This window comes from Corvus kubaryi, unplaced genomic scaffold, assembly GCF_017639235.1.
Source record: "Corvus kubaryi isolate FWS band 111438036 unplaced genomic scaffold, C.kubaryi_AGA036_p1.0 138, whole genome shotgun sequence".
Taxonomy (NCBI): Eukaryota; Metazoa; Chordata; class Aves; order Passeriformes; family Corvidae; genus Corvus; species Corvus kubaryi.
The window spans coordinates 9,412,615-9,430,349 of NW_024580672.1; the positions used below are offsets into that span (position 1 = coordinate 9,412,615).

The 17,735-nt window shown below is 34.9% G+C and overlaps 1 protein-coding gene across 4 annotated transcripts in view; it reads right to left on the bottom strand.

The window, feature by feature from the left end:
- Window positions 1-17,735, bottom strand: part of KNDC1 (kinase non-catalytic C-lobe domain containing 1) — a 59,991-nt gene that overhangs the window by 8,703 nt on the left and 33,553 nt on the right. For 2 of the 4 annotated variants that reach the window (XM_042019060.1, XM_042019059.1), the window contains exons 7-20: window positions 15,172-15,286; window positions 12,050-12,121; window positions 11,886-11,947; window positions 9,545-9,703; window positions 9,134-9,211; window positions 8,391-8,481; window positions 8,057-8,219; window positions 7,119-7,963; window positions 6,867-7,011; window positions 5,203-5,294; window positions 3,367-3,764; window positions 1,448-1,541; window positions 1,239-1,336; window positions 745-956 (exon numbers count right to left, since the gene is read on the bottom strand). In XM_042019060.1, coding sequence (XP_041874994.1) covers window positions 745-956; window positions 1,239-1,336; window positions 1,448-1,541; window positions 3,367-3,764; window positions 5,203-5,294; window positions 6,867-7,011; window positions 7,119-7,963; window positions 8,057-8,219; window positions 8,391-8,481; window positions 9,134-9,211; window positions 9,545-9,703; window positions 11,886-11,947; window positions 12,050-12,121; window positions 15,172-15,286 — 2,624 coding nt within the window. Of the gene's footprint in view, window positions 1-744; window positions 957-1,238; window positions 1,337-1,447; window positions 1,542-3,366; window positions 3,765-5,202; window positions 5,295-6,866; window positions 7,012-7,118; window positions 7,964-8,056; window positions 8,220-8,390; window positions 8,482-9,133; window positions 9,212-9,544; window positions 9,704-11,877; window positions 11,948-12,049; window positions 12,122-15,171; window positions 15,287-17,735 lie in introns of those variants that run through there. The other 2 variants (XM_042019061.1, XM_042019062.1) reach the window with 2 other exon arrangements.

A 17,735-nucleotide genomic window follows, 5' to 3' on the forward strand; every position in this document is an offset into this window, starting at 1 on the left:
CTAATCATGAAAGTCTGCGTTTGATGAATGTGGAAACTCCAATTCCAAAATATTTTCTTCACTTTGTGCAAAATATTAACTACCAGGAAAAGCAGCACTCAGAGTAAGCAACTGGATCTCAGAGTCAGGATGAACTGGGAGAAATAGCTGGGAGGAAGTTGCTCCCTCTACAGAGGCACAAGTCTGAAGGAGCTACTGGCAATTTCCATCCTTCACACTATTACAGCTCAGGTACCTTAAAACAACACTGCCCTCACCAGAGCTGAAGGACACCTTTATCCCCTTTTAAACCCTGAGATAAGCCTGCATCTTGATCAGTGGCAAGGACTGATTATTGGGGCAATAATCTGTAGAACAGAACCTAAACATTTTCATATCCAGACCCTATTAATAAGAACTACCATATTACATGATCTGAAGAATTGTTGTACTGCTGGCAGTAACATAAAGTCTTGATTCCATGGCAACTATCAGAGCAAACCTCAAATAAGTACAAGATAAAAGAGTTTAAAGTTACTAGTTTTTTATTTATTATCAAATACTTTTAATCAAATCCAGCTGATCTTTTGCCTTTTTCATGTCCATTTCTGTAAATGAGTGTTCATAGAAATAACACAAACTTGACAGAAGAGAGAAGAATTTATTCAATATTGAGTAACTAGGATTTATCACAGAGACAAGTTTTTCCTGATTTAGCAACTATGCTTCAACCCACCCCCAATTTAGGTGCAAAATATACTATACCTAGAATATAAATAAGCCATTAAACCAAGTGGTGTACCGGCCTGCAGAACTCTTACTCCATTTTGATTATTACACTGGTGTTTCTCTGTGTTATAATAAAGAAGCAATGATGATTCATCCATAGGTGCCATGTCCATGGTGTCAGTTTTCCCATTGTGAATGACTGTAGGCAGCACATAGGATTCCACACCCCACTGCTCTGCATACATCATCTGCTCAAAGAAGCAAGGCCATGATAAAATAAGAAATTGAAGAGGAAAATTCACACAAAATGCAATCAAGTTAAAGACAAATTGCATTTCATATAATTGATTTTTTTTTCATTTTTAAACAATACTAGTAGCAATTACCTTTAATAATTCTTTTGGATCTTACTTAATTTGGCAGTTTGACACAAAACATTTCACATTTCTTATAGTGATCTGGGTGGCCAACTACACTGATGCAGTAATGAAATGACAAATTAAGCATAAGTGAAAAAAAGTCTGACTCGCCTGCACATATTTCTTTACCAGTTCAAGAAACTGCACTTTTGATTTCATCTCCTGTAGCTGTCCTTTCAGTTTGGGCAACATAGATTTAGTTTCAGGACCTTTAGATTTAAAATACATGGCATAAAAACATCAATGATTCAGATTTACAGAACAAGTCCTTAAAAGTACTATGCAGCCATCTTATTACTGGCAAGTTGCTGCAATCTTACCTTTGCTTCTTCTTTCTTTCTGCAATAGTTTATGGTAAAACTTTATGGTCTTTCTGTAATTTTTTGTCTCCATCATTAGCAATTGTTCTAGTTCCTATTTAAAAAGAAATAGGATTCTGATCAGAATTGTAAGTGGAAGGTGGTTCTAGTAAGAAAGTGAAGTTTTAGAAGAGAATTATTTTGTATGAAGAAAAAAGAACATCCAAACAGACAAGAATATGATATTAAAAATGAAAAACTACCTTTCACAGCTGTGCTTACAGGCAAGATACAGCAGGTATTACCTGTTCCCAGAAAAGCATTAGTGATGTCACAGTTCCCCAACTCAAGAACTGAAGCAGGTTTGTATATGATGAGACTGCATGGAAGTTTGTCTGAGTCTGTTCACATAAATATGCCTTCAGTTATAATTGTACTTATCTGGTTGTTTTCAAGAGCATTTTTAAAACTTACAATCAGAAGTTACCCAGAATTAAAATTTGTATGTTCTGAATTTAGTGCAGACCCCAGAAACACTTTGTTAAACAGCTGACCTATATTTCCAGCAAGAACTGAAAGTTTGACTGAAATCAATGGCTTCCAAACAAGTATAATTACACTATACTGTACAACCAGGTCAGAAGGCAGACAAGAGAGCTGCTCTGGAAATAAAGGACATATAAATTTCAAAGTTCAGCTTTCATGTTTTATATTTATGTATTTCACAAAATCGAAAAAATTAAACTAAATTTCCATAGAATTACGTAACTTAAGCAATGAATAGAACTGAAAGTATATCAGGCCTCTCACAATGTATCAATTTAAAAGTAAACATTTACATTTATAATTGTTTGCATATCAAAGGTTTCATTATTTTATCAGCCAGTAAAAATGGGCCATCCACTTTGGGTTCAGCTTCTAATTTATTATGAAACAACAAACATGAAGTATGTTGTGCTTTATAAAAGTGGTGACTTTTGCACTTGGGTCCTAAGTTAACTACCAGTGACCCAGTTACATGAAACAGTATTTTAAATGCAGTAATTTCACGGAATGCAGCAGGCAACTCCCACAAGCAGAGTGATCAGAAAACACACAGCTCAGAGTTAACATATCAAACAACAGATTGGTAAATAGGTTAGCTTTAATGGGATGGACTTGCTAGAAATTAATTTGAGCTTAAGAAAAACCTGTCACTCTTTTTCAGAAAAGCTCAAAAGGTTTAACAACACAGTTCATTAACATCGAGTCACAAAAGCCCCCTGGATTTTTAAAAGATGTACTCCTACAGAGGCATCACACAGAGAACAGGGAAAGCACAGGAAAGCTGTTATCCAGATTCTAACTGGAAGCTGCTATCTTTTACTTCAAGGTCTGTTTTTGCTTCATCAATTAAAGCAAAATCAAGGTGATTAAGAGACTATGTAAAAAGAAAGGGAATCAGAATGACCAACCACTTGGAATCCAGCAGACAAAGTGGGTTGTCCCATAAAAGACCTGGGGTGAGTAGCAATGATGTCAGAGGCAAATTCCCTGTCTATTCCACAACATTTTCCAATTCAGGTAGGTCTAGAGTATGAAAACCTTTGATGAAGCTACATGCCTGTGATGTGCTCCAGTCACAGGCATTCTTAGCTCTTTTCTATAGTGACACCACCATGGGGTTGGTGCAAAGAACAGACAGGGCTTTTCCACTCAACTTTAAGAACAGGAGGTGGGTTGTAGGTCAGTGATGGCACTTTTGTGTCAGTGAGCTTTATTTTGGATACTACCTCTACTGTGGTTACTGCTAAGACATGACAAATCTTGAGGATTTTAAACCACTTAAGAATCAATATTTGAAAGAAGAAATGGTGTTCCGACTCACTATAACAGAACGAATTTTATCACGCTATTAAGCAACAAGATGTATCTTAATGATTTAAAATCAATGTACTCACCACTTTTTTAGCATCTATATTTTGTGACTCACTTGATTTCTGCTTTCCAAGGTTTTTCAAGTAATTATGAACTTCTGAATCAAAACATTCAGCTCCATAAAAAGCACTGCTCCAACCAGGACTACAGCCATGAAAGTCAGGTAGATTGGGAGATGCCAGGTAGCTGTTTCCAGCTATCTTTATCATGGCCTGTTCCTCTGAACTTGTATTTCCTTCTGCAAAGCCTGGATCACTGCTGTTGCTTTGCAAATATTGTTGCTCTTTTGCTATGGGGATTGTACTCTGCAGAGTCAATTCTTTTTTGATATTATCCGAAGGTGACTCATCAAAATCCATTTCAACTAATGATGTTTTTATCATAGGCTCAGCCTTCACGTCAAAGTTTGCCTCCCCTTTTCCTAAAAAAGGTGTATAGGGGAAAAGAGATAATGGTTATGTGTTGTAATGCATGCTTTGTTGAACTTAAACACTACCCATACAAAACACTGTTATGAGACCACGTATGTGCTCTAACAGTGGGTTTAGATGCTTATTGTGACTTTACATTTTTTTTCTCAACTACACATTGTAAAATGATAAAGGTTAAAAACATTTCAGAACTATTAAGCAATAGTTAAGTAATGCATTTCTGAAAAGTACGAAATATTTTCCATGCATAGGCAACAAGCATTTAAACAATACAGAGAAACTTTAAGACAGAAGTTAAATATGTCAGACCTAAGAACACATTAGTGAAAAAGAACACATTAGCTTTTGAGATTTTTCCATCCATAAGTCTTGAAGCTTTTATTCCATAGAGAGAGGGCAAGAATACTCGATACAGCCAATAGATGTTAAACTTTGTATCCCTACAGGACTCAATCCCTTGAGTTATGATGGGACTTTTTTGCAGTTATAACAACTACTACCAACCTTCAGGGACTGAGGTGACCATCAAAGGTTGGTATAATGCTGACAGGAGCATTTAGACCTGCCAGAAGTCTCCCTTTCCACTTGAGCAACCCTCCAGGGCTTAGATATGCCACCTTGGAGTCAAACAAACCTAAATTATTGGTGCAAAGAAATCACACACTCCACAGTAAAGTCTAGCTCTACATTTGCAATCATTCTGATTTGGAATGGAAAACTGCAATATTGAACAAATATTGCAGCAAAGTGCAAAATTACAAATTTATGTTTTGCTATAAAAATGAACAATGTAAGTGTATAAGCCCTTCTGTAAAACACACACATTTTCCCTTTGCTAAAAACAGAGAAGTAAGCAAGTTTAAATGCTGAAATTTGGATGAACTGTCTTGAAGAAACCTCACACTGGTAAAACAGCAAACAAGTAGAAGCTGTCCATCAATGCAGCAAACCTAGAAGGGGTAATGGTTTTGTTATAATATTGGGATTCACCAGTCCCAGCTCAGTTTTGAGTTCAGTTGCTGAAAGATAGGTATTTTGTAAACTTTCGATCACAAAGTGTGTCAGGAGAAATATAAAACCCAAACTGAAGAAGTATAAATAAACAATCCACTAATATAGCAGGCACTAGAATATCTACTCAAACACAAGAAAACCACATACAGCACTTCTCATTTTGGGAGTTTTCAACAGACACATCTGTCTAAATAAAAGTAAGTAAAGTCAATGACATTCCACAAAATAACATTGGGTCAAATGTAAGCTTCATTCATTTATGTCCTCAAGGCATTGATAATGTAAAGATTCAGTGAAAATGTCCGTAATTGTTGCGTGCTTTCCTGAAGACACAAGGAAAGTGTCTCAAAGCTTATGTCATTGATAAGATTCCCAGCACACACAAAGATCTAGAAACATGAAGTCTCTTCTCACCCTCTTTCTGCTCACTGCTTTCCAAAAAGATTTCAGATTTCTGCACATCTTGGAATTTATTGCCACACTTTGCTTCATCTGCCTCAGTTATGCTGAAAATACAAGGAGACTGGGAAAAATTAATGTTTCCTATAATTTTATATTTACATCAGTAAAATGAGATCTTACAAGTGACTCTACCATGCAAGTAAAGGGCTTCATAGCATTTATCTACTTCCTAAAGTTTTAATGTTCAGCTTCAGTTGTTATTTTACAAGAAAAAAACAATGCTCAAATGGCTATTCAAGCACAATAAGACAGAGATTTTCCTGTATAGCATTTGGCAGAACTCCAACAGAAGTACAGAGCACACACAAACAGAAGGCTTAACTCCAGGCATAACTTAAAACTGCAAATTACTGTAGTGGGTTTTTCACTCAGGATCCAACCTCTGGATAACACTGACTCCTAGTTATCCATAGTTAGAATCATAATCATAATCTGAAGTCAAAGAAGCTAACACTGAAAAACTGCTATAGTCTTTGTCAAGCTAACATTAAGTAAAGCAGTGTCTGAGAGATATTTTAAGACAGGCCTTGCATGTGATGTAAAAGCTAGACCTGTATTTTTCACTGGATAATAAATTATGATCTCTCACTGTCAAAAACTATTTTGTAACAAAAGTTCATATAGAGGATAACCCCTTCACACATCTCAGTAATTCAGCTGCAACAGTTCAGGTTTCTCCTACCATGTCACTGAACTCTGGGGAAGTAAGGGCCTAACTTCCAAGCAATTTTCAATATCTCCTTAAAAATCCCAACCTAAATGGAAATAGGCCAGCATACCAAGGCTGGGTATTTGGAGGTCATAATCTGTTATCTCTGAAATTTGCTGTAAGAATTATACACCTTTCAACACTGAAGTTTTTCTAAACTGTATCTACTAAGCTTCTTTGTCAAAACTTCAAATTTGTAGTTCCAAAAACCCCCAAATTAAATTTGACATAAATTGATTTCTTTTTCAACTGTCTTCAGCAAGAAGCTTTTATAAAAAGTGTGCTAAATTTGGAGGCTGCAATAAAACAAGAATTTTGAAATTATTTTTCAGGTAGATACATATGTCAATGAAGATCAAATAAGAAAAACGAGAAATTAATTAAGCTGTTTTTTCTCACTTAACAGGCTACTTACGAAAGACTGCCAGGAGGAACACTGAGTCAAATTAAACCAGTTAAGCAAAACATTTCTAGCAAAGCTAAATTAATTTCCTTTTTCTTGGGTGTGATTAGAACACAGGATGTATAAAGAACTACTATCAAACAGAATAAGCAAACTGAACAGTGAGAGCAATATACTTCTGATTAAACAGCCTCCTTCTAACAAGACTATGAAGCTCTCCATCAATGTTTGTAACCAATATTGACCAGAATTAGGTTTCCTTATTCAGCTGTCATAAGATGGAGTTAGAGACAAGTGTAGTAGAAAATATGTTTTTTTGACTGAACCATTAAGCACTGATTATCATGGAAAAAGCTTTTAAAAACCTCAAACTGTGAAATAATAGTTTACAGGAAACAAGTACGAATACCTGAAGAGAAACCACATATTCTTTCCTGCTGCTATGAAGTAGGGATAAAAGCATTAAATTCAACTGTAAGAAGGAAAAAGTTGAAAAACACCTACCATAAGTGTGAAGATCTTCCTCCATTTACTACCTGATAGAGATTCTCCAGTAATTTTTCATCCCAGTAGAGGTCACAAAACTTCTCACAAATTCTATCAGAGAACATACCAAACTTAATTTCCTTTAAGTTTAAAATGAAGTTACCTTGTTCAAAATAAAAAGAACAGAAACAAACAAAAGAGGGAGAAAAAAATTAACAGCAATATTCTTACAAATCAACGATAATAACATACAGAAGAAAATGCACATACCCATATCAAAAACTTCAGTTCCATTCTCTAAATAACCATCAAATGCAAACTCCTCTTGTATAAGATGAATCACTTCCTGTAGTAAAGTGCCACTTGTTCTGTTCTGATGGTGCAGGACTTTATCATCAAAGAAATTATAATTGTCTTTATTCACTGAAGTACATTGTGTGTGTTCTTGTTCAGTGAAAAAACTGTCTATGCTGGTAGCACACTCAGTTTCTTGGCAGTTGGTTTGAATAACTGGGCTACTTTTATCAAACTGGTTCTTTGTATTAGTAGTCTCATGACTTTGCACATTGCAAAGGGAGGCATCATTTTCTGTCTGCATGCTCATTTTATAACTTGCAATAGTACTTGAAAGTAACACTGGCAAACTGTGATAGCAATCATAAGCAATTCTTGAGCGAAGAGGCTTATTTGGTATTTGCTCTGATACAGCCAAATGTACTGGTACAAATGTCAGAACTCTTCTCTCTGAGTCCTGCTTGAGAATGATGTTATTTATATGAAGAAAATTAGGAGATGTAGGACAAGCTAGGGAACTGGAAGGATCTTCAGATAAAATGGTCTTCTCTTGTAGAATATGTGAGGAATCAGATGGTGATGGTAATGTAACTGTAGAAGTAAACATATTGCCTGAGTTTTGCTCTTCTGAAGACATCTGGAATAAGTGGCTTGGAACTTGTAAATCACACTCAGTTGTTTCAGGTACAGTTTCAGCAACACCTGTATCCTCAATACCACAGCTTTTAGAGCCTTCTGTATATCCTGATTTGTTGTAGTCCATACGTTTTTCTTTCCTTGTCTCTTTCTTGAATTGCTCAGAAACTGGTGTGTGAACCTCTCTGAAAAAAAAAAAAATTTTTTTAAAGAAAAATTCAAATAGATTTAACAATGAAGTTTAAGCTTTAACTTATTCTGCTTTAGGATATACTAACTTTGTTATATTTGCATCTTGTTTCAAAATAATAGGCTTAAAGTGAGTTGCAGGAGAGGTGAATGCAACAGGTAACGTTGCTTTCTCACAATTTAGTGAAATCTGGCATGGTACTGGTCCTTTAACTGCTACAAGTTTACTTTCACTGGTAAAAGGCACAAATCCTAAAAACAAAAGCACAGAAAGATGATCAATATGTAAAACATAAATGCAAAGCAAGTAATAATCAATTTAGATAGAAAAACAGTTGCATATTGGACTGAGAAAATCTTATGTGGAGAACTGAACTAGAGAATACTAAACCAGAGTAAACATGTCAGAGCCTGACTGCTTACCTAGACTTGACTCTGAAGGGTCCATTTCATGTTTCTCATTTTTAAATTCAAAAGTGACATGATCTTGAGACAAGACTTCTTCCTCAACAGCCTAACAATAAACATTGAACTCCAAATTGATGTTATTAGCATTTTCTTTTATCAAAATCTGTTCAGCACATGACTTTAAAAAAACCCCGATCCTCATATACACCTAGAATACTGCAAAGCAGCAACCTAGTCATGCCAAGGTGAGGAATTAAAAAAATTACATACAGAAGTCTAAGGACTGGTAGAACTGCTTAGAAATCTTGATAACGTGGTCTTTCAAATCAGAACCTTAGGGTAATCAAAGTTTTGAACAAGCTCAGTTCTATGGATTGACTGAATCCTGTGTGCATTATATACAAACATTTGAAACACAAACAGAACCCAACAATTACATATTAATTTCTTCTGCAGAGTGGTAAATAAAAAGAGAGATTATGAAATTAGTCACTTATTCTTCACCCATACAGATTGTGGGGTCAGAGCATCACAATCTGTGGAGTGATCATTCCAATAGCAAGGACTAGGAAAAGGCAATACTCAAAGACTACTTGAAAATACATAAAAAAAAAAAACCAAACAAAAACCAAAAAAAAATGACAACAAAAAAACCAAACCCAAAATCTAGCTACACTTGCAGGGGAGAAAATCTTACTGGAATACATTTACAGAATTAATTGAAAAAACACAGAATTAAAGAAAGGTGGCACTCTTACCTTAAAGATGGGTTTACCCAATAATGTCAAAATATTTTTGCTGTTTATACCTTGTTCAAGTAAATAATGATCGCATGTCTAAAAAAAAAAAAAAAGTAATTTTCAGTGGGTAAATAAGTTTTCAGTCAAGTGAGGTATTCTTGGACAAGGACAAAGTCAATATAAATAGTCAGTTAGAAGTAATCTAAGTTTAGGAAGTCTTATGAACCTTGTCCAAGTCCAAGTACCTTGATAATTTCAATTTAAATTAAAAACACACCTCTCTGTGTCCCTAAGGAGGTAACTTTAAAAACAAAACCCAAAGTGACTGGTTATGCTTTAATTAGATATCAGTCTATTACAAGTATTAAGTTATTATTTTGATTTTAAAATCACTAAAATGAGAATTTGGACACAACTAAATCTAGTAACCTTAATTGCAGCAGTTAGAGAAGGTCTTTCTTCAGGGTTTTTTCTTGCCATATCCAGAAGTAGTTTTTTAAATTTTCTTGGCAATACTAGTTTGTGACTCGGTGGAACACTGTATTTTGCAGCCATCCACAGAACTGCAGCAACACCATAAACACAGACCTATTGGCATAATGTAAGAGACAAAAAAGATTTAAACAGACTAAAAAAAGCCTCCACTTCAAAAACAATTCCAGCAAATTATCCAAAAATTCCCCCCATTCCCTGCCAAAAAAAGAAAAAAAAAAAAAATTGCTAGAGTTTTCAAAGTACGGATTACATTTGGCTTTTGAGGATGCTGATGAAAATCCCAGCCCATTTCAAAATCTAGTTGTTACACATGCAGGGACGATAACAGTTGCTATTTTTCTACTGTTGGAGCAACAAACATTAATTTTCTTATTCTTTACCTAGGGAATTTATCCAGGAAAAACGTATTTTAGAACCATTTTGAAGAATTCCTTTCTCACATAAAAAGATTGCTGCAAGCTCCAGAGTACTACCATAAAACCTGGCCAGCTGCAATTTACTTAAAAAAGGTCATGATAATTCAGCAAGTAAGTGGCACACAGTAATTACGAGCTAGCCAGCAGAAGTCATATTTTATAGAGAAGATTATAGCTGTCAGAAGAATGAGGCACTGCATATTTATTCTAGCAATTATTGTGCTACCTGCAGCTAGACCAATTGAAGTTGCACCAATGAGGGACCTTGAAAAGGACTTGGTCTTTACCAGCTTGCTTGTTTTGTTTGAAGAATTACAATTTTCAGAGTCAGATTTAGTCCACTTAATGCTTAGTTTTCATATGTTAGTATGCACTATAAACACAATTTTAACAAATTTAAAGCACCATTCTTTACATTGCCCCGAAAGATATTAAAAAGGCTCAGTGGACAGAACTCTAAGCACAGTAGTACACAATGTGTTCCCATAAAACAGTGTTTTCTGGCACTCTTTTGAGCAAAGTGAACAGCAATGAACAAAACATAACAAGTAAGCTCACTATAAAAAAAATAATCTGTGAACCATTTGAACTATTGAGCAAAAGCTACTAATAGGTACAAAAATACCTGAAATAGGAGAAAGCAGCTAAATCAAAACATAAATACTTTTCTTCCCCTTAGGTGCAGAACTCCAAGATTACCCTAAATGTATTAATTGAGGAAAAACTTGTCATCCAATCCATCATATCCTTCAAAGAAAGTTCTTTTTACTGCTATTGTGATTGACATTACAGTCTTCATTCCCATACCATAATATGAACTGAATGTTCATAACTAGAAATTTATACAGTCAACCTCATCAGCTTATTCTATATATAATGTTGTGGAAAACCAAGGAAGCAGATTACTTCAGACATTTTAAAGAAAACGAACAAAGCAAAAAGACTTCAGGATTATTAATTTCTACTGTCTGGTGAGACTGCTGTATTATATTTCAGGGATAGTTTAAGCTTCTGAAACCTCAAAAAACCTGCACATTGGATCAAAGCAGTTTAAGCAATTTTAAGGAAGATATACAAATATTTTCTAGTTACAGATAGCTTTACAGAAAATGGAATGTTTTTAGTAGATTTTTATGAACTTTTATTTTCTGATTCATGATTATTAAGTCTAATTCCAAAGAACTCATGTGACACAAGGTACATATTAGCTAACCACTTTTCTTGTTACATAATAGAAAGGTACTGTAAATTCTGTTCCCCTAACTTTTAAGATCACTGTGGTACAGTTCGCAACTCAAAGGTAGCTGCTGTGGAGACACATTCACCTGCTATTTGACATTTTTATTATCTTTGTTCTAAAAGCTCCTTAAGGCTTTTATCTATAGCAAAAAGCTCTAAGAAAACTATATCGGAGAAAGACTTAATTCATAATGTTCCCATAGCAAAAACATACCGATAATAATATTTTTATCCAGTCTTCTAAATGTGAATAATCTTTGAGCTTCTGGCCAGACAGTCTAAAACACTGATCTTACTGTGACCTTCAGAATATGAAAACATGACTTCAAAGTCTGTCTTACTGCTAACAAACTGAAAATAATTAAGTCTTATGGAATACCATTGAATAACAGATTTTCGGCAGTTACTCCAAGAATTTTGGAAGGCAAAATTTTAGAAGCAACTACTTTTATGAGAGGTCAATATATTTTAAAAATCCCCACAGATAACCAAGAAACAGTGGGAGAACTGAGAAATATTAACACAGTCTTAGAAGAGTTTAGCTTTCTTCTTCAACTAGCAGGGTGATAAAACTGTCCTTTGATAAAATGCAAAGCAACCTACATAACCTACCACATTACCTTCTCAGTATCCACATCCTCTTCTTCAATTTCAGGAGCTAAATAAAATACATCACAAGATTCTAAAGGAGAAAAGAAATCAGAAACAAAAGGTAAGATGTTTGCTTTCTTCTCCACTTCCCCTGGAAAGAAATAAAAGCTGAGCATGCAATGTCTTATTTTACCTTCATCTTTTGGAGCAGCAAAGAGGATCCTTCCATGGCAGTCAATCAGCACAGAGTCCAAACATAAGACCACTGCAAAAAACCCACAAATGGGCAAGACATAATAAGTATCTGTTCTTGTAGCTACTTAGCACTAATAAAAATAATTTTTAAAAGAATTTACAGTGTCAGAAATTACCCTTTGATAAATGATACTTTAAATAACATTTATGCTAGAACAGACACAAGCAAAAAAAGAGACAGTAGCTGTGCAATTACCCAAAGCAATTTCTGCAGAACAAAGACAAGAAACTGGAAGTTTAGTCTCTTTATAGCCAGCCCTGAAAAGGAAGGTCAAGAAAGCAGGAAAAAAAAAAGTGTATATATATATATATATATATATATATATATATATATAACAGGTAGATATACTCTAGTCTTCTCACAACATGCCAATAAAGATAGTCAATTTATCTTAAGCATTTAAGTCTCTCTTCTCTTCTCTTCCCTCCTTCAACCCTCCAAAAATACAGGGTCATCATCTGGAGAAACCTGACACACACATGGCCAGATCCAAAACTCCTATATGCAACAGGATATGAAGTCCAGTTTTTCACAAACAGTTATAATAACACTTTCTCAGTGAAGAAATGTTACATAGGTCAGCATTTGCAAGGCCATGAAATCTTCCATTGTTAAAAAAGAAACAATGGACTTCTAAAACTATTTTAAATGATTTGAGGTCTTCAGAAGCTTAACATAAAAGTCATGAGATGATGTTATATAAACTTGGTGTTGAAAATGTTGTGGTAACACTGTCTATCTGTTTGCTAGCTTCAAAGCACACTTTAATTTAACATGTTTCAATGTATTAAGCCAACTGGCCAGTAATGTAGTCCTCTATTTCTAGATTACCATCAAATGCACTGTTTTCTTACTAAAAAAAAGTACTGAAAGTATAGATTCTTAAATTGAATAAGAAATTAAAGTATTAAATGTATTAATTAAGAAATAAAATATTAAAGATGTCTAAGAGAAACTCAAATATTAATTTATTAATAAATAATTAATTGAAGAGGTCTAAGAGGCACAAAAATAAAGTAAGAAGAAAAGGCAATATTTAGTTACCTGTACAAAACACATCTAAAATTCACTATGCTTAACATAAATAAAGGCTTGTCTACTACCTTCAATAATATTTAAGCTGGACCTGAAGTATATGTCTTGAAAAGCAAAGCTTTCCCAAACGAGAACCTTTGCTGGTTATTTCTGCAGAGGCAGCTTCATGCTCACTTGTCTTTGTCAGCAGTTAACTCCCCTGGCCCTGCTCACACAAACCAGATCTCAGCTTGTTCCGTACAACCTAAGAATCCTCACCTGGGCTCCCTGAATCACCCATAAGCAACATGTAAACAACATTCTCTGATAAGAGGAGAGGAATTCAGTAAAATCCCAATGGAGGTTACAAACAAGTTCTGTAGCAGAACTGAATTAACAAACACATGAAGAAGAGGCTAGCTGTGGGGTATGTTTTCTTAGCCAGATAATTCCTGCTTAGGATAGTGAAAAAAGTGTAATCAATGAAGGATTTGGAGGAAAAGGCTGTCTATGTGAATAAAGAAAAAACAATTCAGCTTCATATATTTAACTATGACTCATCAGCTACCAGTCTTCTCTACCGTTGTCAAGATGAAGAATATTTTAACTATATATTCAAAATACGTATCAGCCTCACCTTTAGTAAGTTAGTATTATTCAAAAGGAACACTGAGAGAACTTTGTGTGTGTGTGGGCACTGAAGTAGTAACACCACTGTAAACCTTTCCACAACGCACAACTCCTCTCAGAACAGGCCGAGTATCCTCTTGCAGAAACATTCTAAATCTGAAACCAATATTCAACTTCAACGTAGCTTTATTTGTCAAATACAGAATTTTTAAGTCAGGCGTCTTCCATTTGGTGGTTTGTCACTGTGTTCACTTCTACAGGCTACATAAGGTTCAGATGACAACTCAGTTGTCAGATGACAACTTTTAATATTTTTAAGACATGCACTCGGATGCATGTGAGTGCAGTAACAGAGGCTGGCTAAGCATATTACATTAGAATCTGAGACATTATGTGCAGTTATCTGAAACCTTCAAAACACTAGGAACATGCTATGAGGCTGAAATAATCCCTCTGTTGCAAGGTATATTAAATACTTCATTTTATGGGTAACAGTTCTCAAAGTGCTCAGAATCTTCATTTATGGCTTATTTCCTTTTAAGCAGTTTTATATTACAGAAGATAAAATAACTGAAGCTGAAATTCAAAGAGATGCAGTAAGTTTTCTGTACATTACTATCCAGTTGTTTATATCCACTTACAGGCTTCAAACTCATCCCTGCCCATACTCTCAAAAGCAAGTTTTTTAGAAAGGTGGGGTGGTGGTGGGGGAAACCTCTGCGCTGTTTATCAGAACTACTATAGGTTTATCATTAGTATAAACCAAACCATCACTCAGAATGTCCATGGAAATCTAGGATGGCCTTCTCCTGAGTCACACACAACAGATTCCAACTTTGTCAAAGGATAGTTTCCCCTTTCTCTCTCAGAAGCTTACTTCTTATAATTAATCCGTAAACTGAAGCATAGGGGATGTGGAAGGAGTAACATCATGACAAGATCCTGGGTGCTTTAAAATGACAAAGCTCTGTATTGTAGAAAATATGTCAGGAATCATTTGTCACAAAGAAATCCAGCCAAAAGAGGAAGAGTTTGTTTACATATATATGTATGCAACGCTTATTTCCTCCTGCTTGACACAAGTCACAAGTGTTTTTCTTAAAAGTCACAGTACAGATTCTCCATTCCCAAAAGGTCTAAAATTTGTTTCACTGCTTGAAGCCAAAGATTCATTTCTGCTGCAAAAGCCACCAAAACTCAGAATAAAGAGAAAAAAAGACATTCATCTATATATGGAAGAAAACTCCAAATTGAGTTTTGCCACAATTTAAGAGAGTCAAAACGGAAACATTGCCTATTATTTTCTGCACACAAAATGAACATCAAGATCCTTTCAATCAACAGAATAAAAGGAAACATTAACACAGTGAACATAAATAACTAGGCAAAATACTTTATGATAATTAAGACTATACCTGGATAATCTATGCAAGTCTGTAGAGTATATAAACACCCGTGACATAATGCCCAGAGTTCATAGTCTTTCAGAGGCCTACCATACCAGGATAACAGGAGTTTTAGAGAGATCCACTGAAAAAAACAGTGAGGATGCAGAAAGTTATAAAAATTATCACAAACGAAAAACATTTACTAATGCAATAAAAAAGTAAGTCCTAATATAAAAAAAATACTCAACTTAAAAAGTAACAAGAAAATATATTTATTGCACTTACCAGTAATGAACTAATACTACTTATTAAAAAAGCATGGTCCAGTTAGCTAACTGTATAAATGAATCAATTGTTTCTTAATTGCTTCAAGAAAAGTGAGCTGTCTGGAAGCTCTTTCTTACCATACTAAGGAAAGACTCTTAAAATGTCCACTGTGTAATAGACATATTTTATGATAAAACATAATTACATAATTATAGGGACAACACCTAGACTGAAAAACATAAAAAATTCAAATGATTGCCATCAAAAAAACAGTCCCACATTTAAATCCTGATTTACCCTGACAGTTGCATTACATGTCTTACCTTCAAGATTTCATCAACATCTCTTGTTCTTCTGTGAAAGATGTTAGCAATATTGACAGAATTAATGACAGGTTTATTTGAAGTCCAAGCACGTTGTTTTATTTTTAATCACTGGCTGCTCAATTTGTAGTAACAGCATTAGTCTTTCTGACTATCAATTTAGCTTTTGATACCTGGCATAATACCTTAACATGACAAATATACTGCTCCATGGAAACTTACTGTTCTTCAGAGACATGCTTTACATTTTGTGATTTTTTATATTTGGGGGGTGGTGTGTGTTTGTATGAATCTAAGAATATGAGATTTATAGTAGTGCACACACACCTTCCCGATCAAACCGTGCTAATGGAAAAGCTTATCTCTAGTAGTGGCTCTTGACATCAGCGGCACTTTATGATCTCTGCTCATCTACCAAAGGAACAATAAAAAATTCATTGTAGGCAGAAACCTCTGAGTGAGAGCAAACCCAAAGAACTCTTTTAAAAAAGAGCACAGAACATTTTCTCTTGCATATGCAGTCCTGAGAGAGTCAACTTCAGGCCATGTTGGGAAAAAGAATTACCAGAAGTAATTCAGGATTAACTCTGGAAAAAACCAAACACTCCGCTCTCGAAAAAACCGCAAACAAACAAAAACCAATCAAATAAAAAAGCCAAGCAAGCCAACCCAAAAAAACCCAAACACAAAACTGAAGCACAGGAGACAAACAAAAACCCCTCTGAACTGTTTTGCTGCTTTTAGAGACACCTTTATATCCCAATCAGTATTTGTAAACCTACATAGGCTAAGGGTCTCTCCCACACGCAATGGCAGTACATCATTAACTCTGACAAATCAGCCTCTGCACTGTCATTTACTAAACTCAATTCTTCATTATCTTGTCTATGAAATACCCTTTGCTGAGATGCTCTTTGGATTTTATCATGCAATATGTAATGAGCAGTCTACTGCATTGAATTTCATAAAGCTCAACAAACAGAAATAGCTTCAGTGCAATCTATGGAGAAGAGAAGGACATGAATTTCTGTAGCTGAAACTTTGTTGATAATTTTAACCAGAAGACCTTCTCAAAGAACACAATACCTTAGGCTCATATTCTTTAAATATTCTTTCAAGGTGAACCAGATAAATGACTTTTTTTTAAACAAAATATGACAAGAAACACACCTTTTGATTTACTGAAAATGTTTCATATTCTGCCTACCTCCGACAGATAAAAATGAACTTGGTGCTTTTATTCTTCTATCCTACATTGTGGCACACTGCAAAAATTAGTAACTTCAGCATAGACTGATTTGAAGCCAGGTGATAAGATTCAGTTTCATTCTCCAATTTTGCTATCACCAGCACCCTGGAGTACAAAATTCTTTCATCTATGTGTTCTTTTACTATATCTAGAAAAGTAAGCTCTTGAACTGTCTGATAAAAAGCCATCAATCACACAGCAGGAAGGAAAAGGACAGATAGTCAAAAGAATGAATTAGTCTAGAGACCGTGTAAGATAGAGCTTCATACTGTTAATAGATTACTATCCCTGAGCAGCTGTTTCCCCCTCCAGAGCACTCTGGTTCTCATGTGCCTCAAGTGTCTTTGCTCACAGACACTCTACAAAGAAAGGAGCAGTCAATCTTCAAATTAACCCTGCACAGTTGACATGAGTGAAAAGAAACCATAAGAGAAATTTCAGAGACTTACTAAAACATTAAGAAGGTTTTGGGATTTGGGAATTTTCTTCTAATAAGTATACACTAGTGCCACATGTTTCTCTAGTTGTAAGATACAACTACACACTAGTTATCCACACTGGTTGTGGTAATATTAGTTATTATCCACACTAGTTGTAAGATAATCCCTCCTCTTGAAGTTTATGTCTCTAGAGGCTCGAAAAGCTGCAGTGAAGAAAGATGGACTTCTTTACCACGTATACAAATCATCTTTCACTTCAGGAGAAGGTGATCAATAGTTAGCCAGGGAAAGAAGGATCTCTCAGTAAACTGG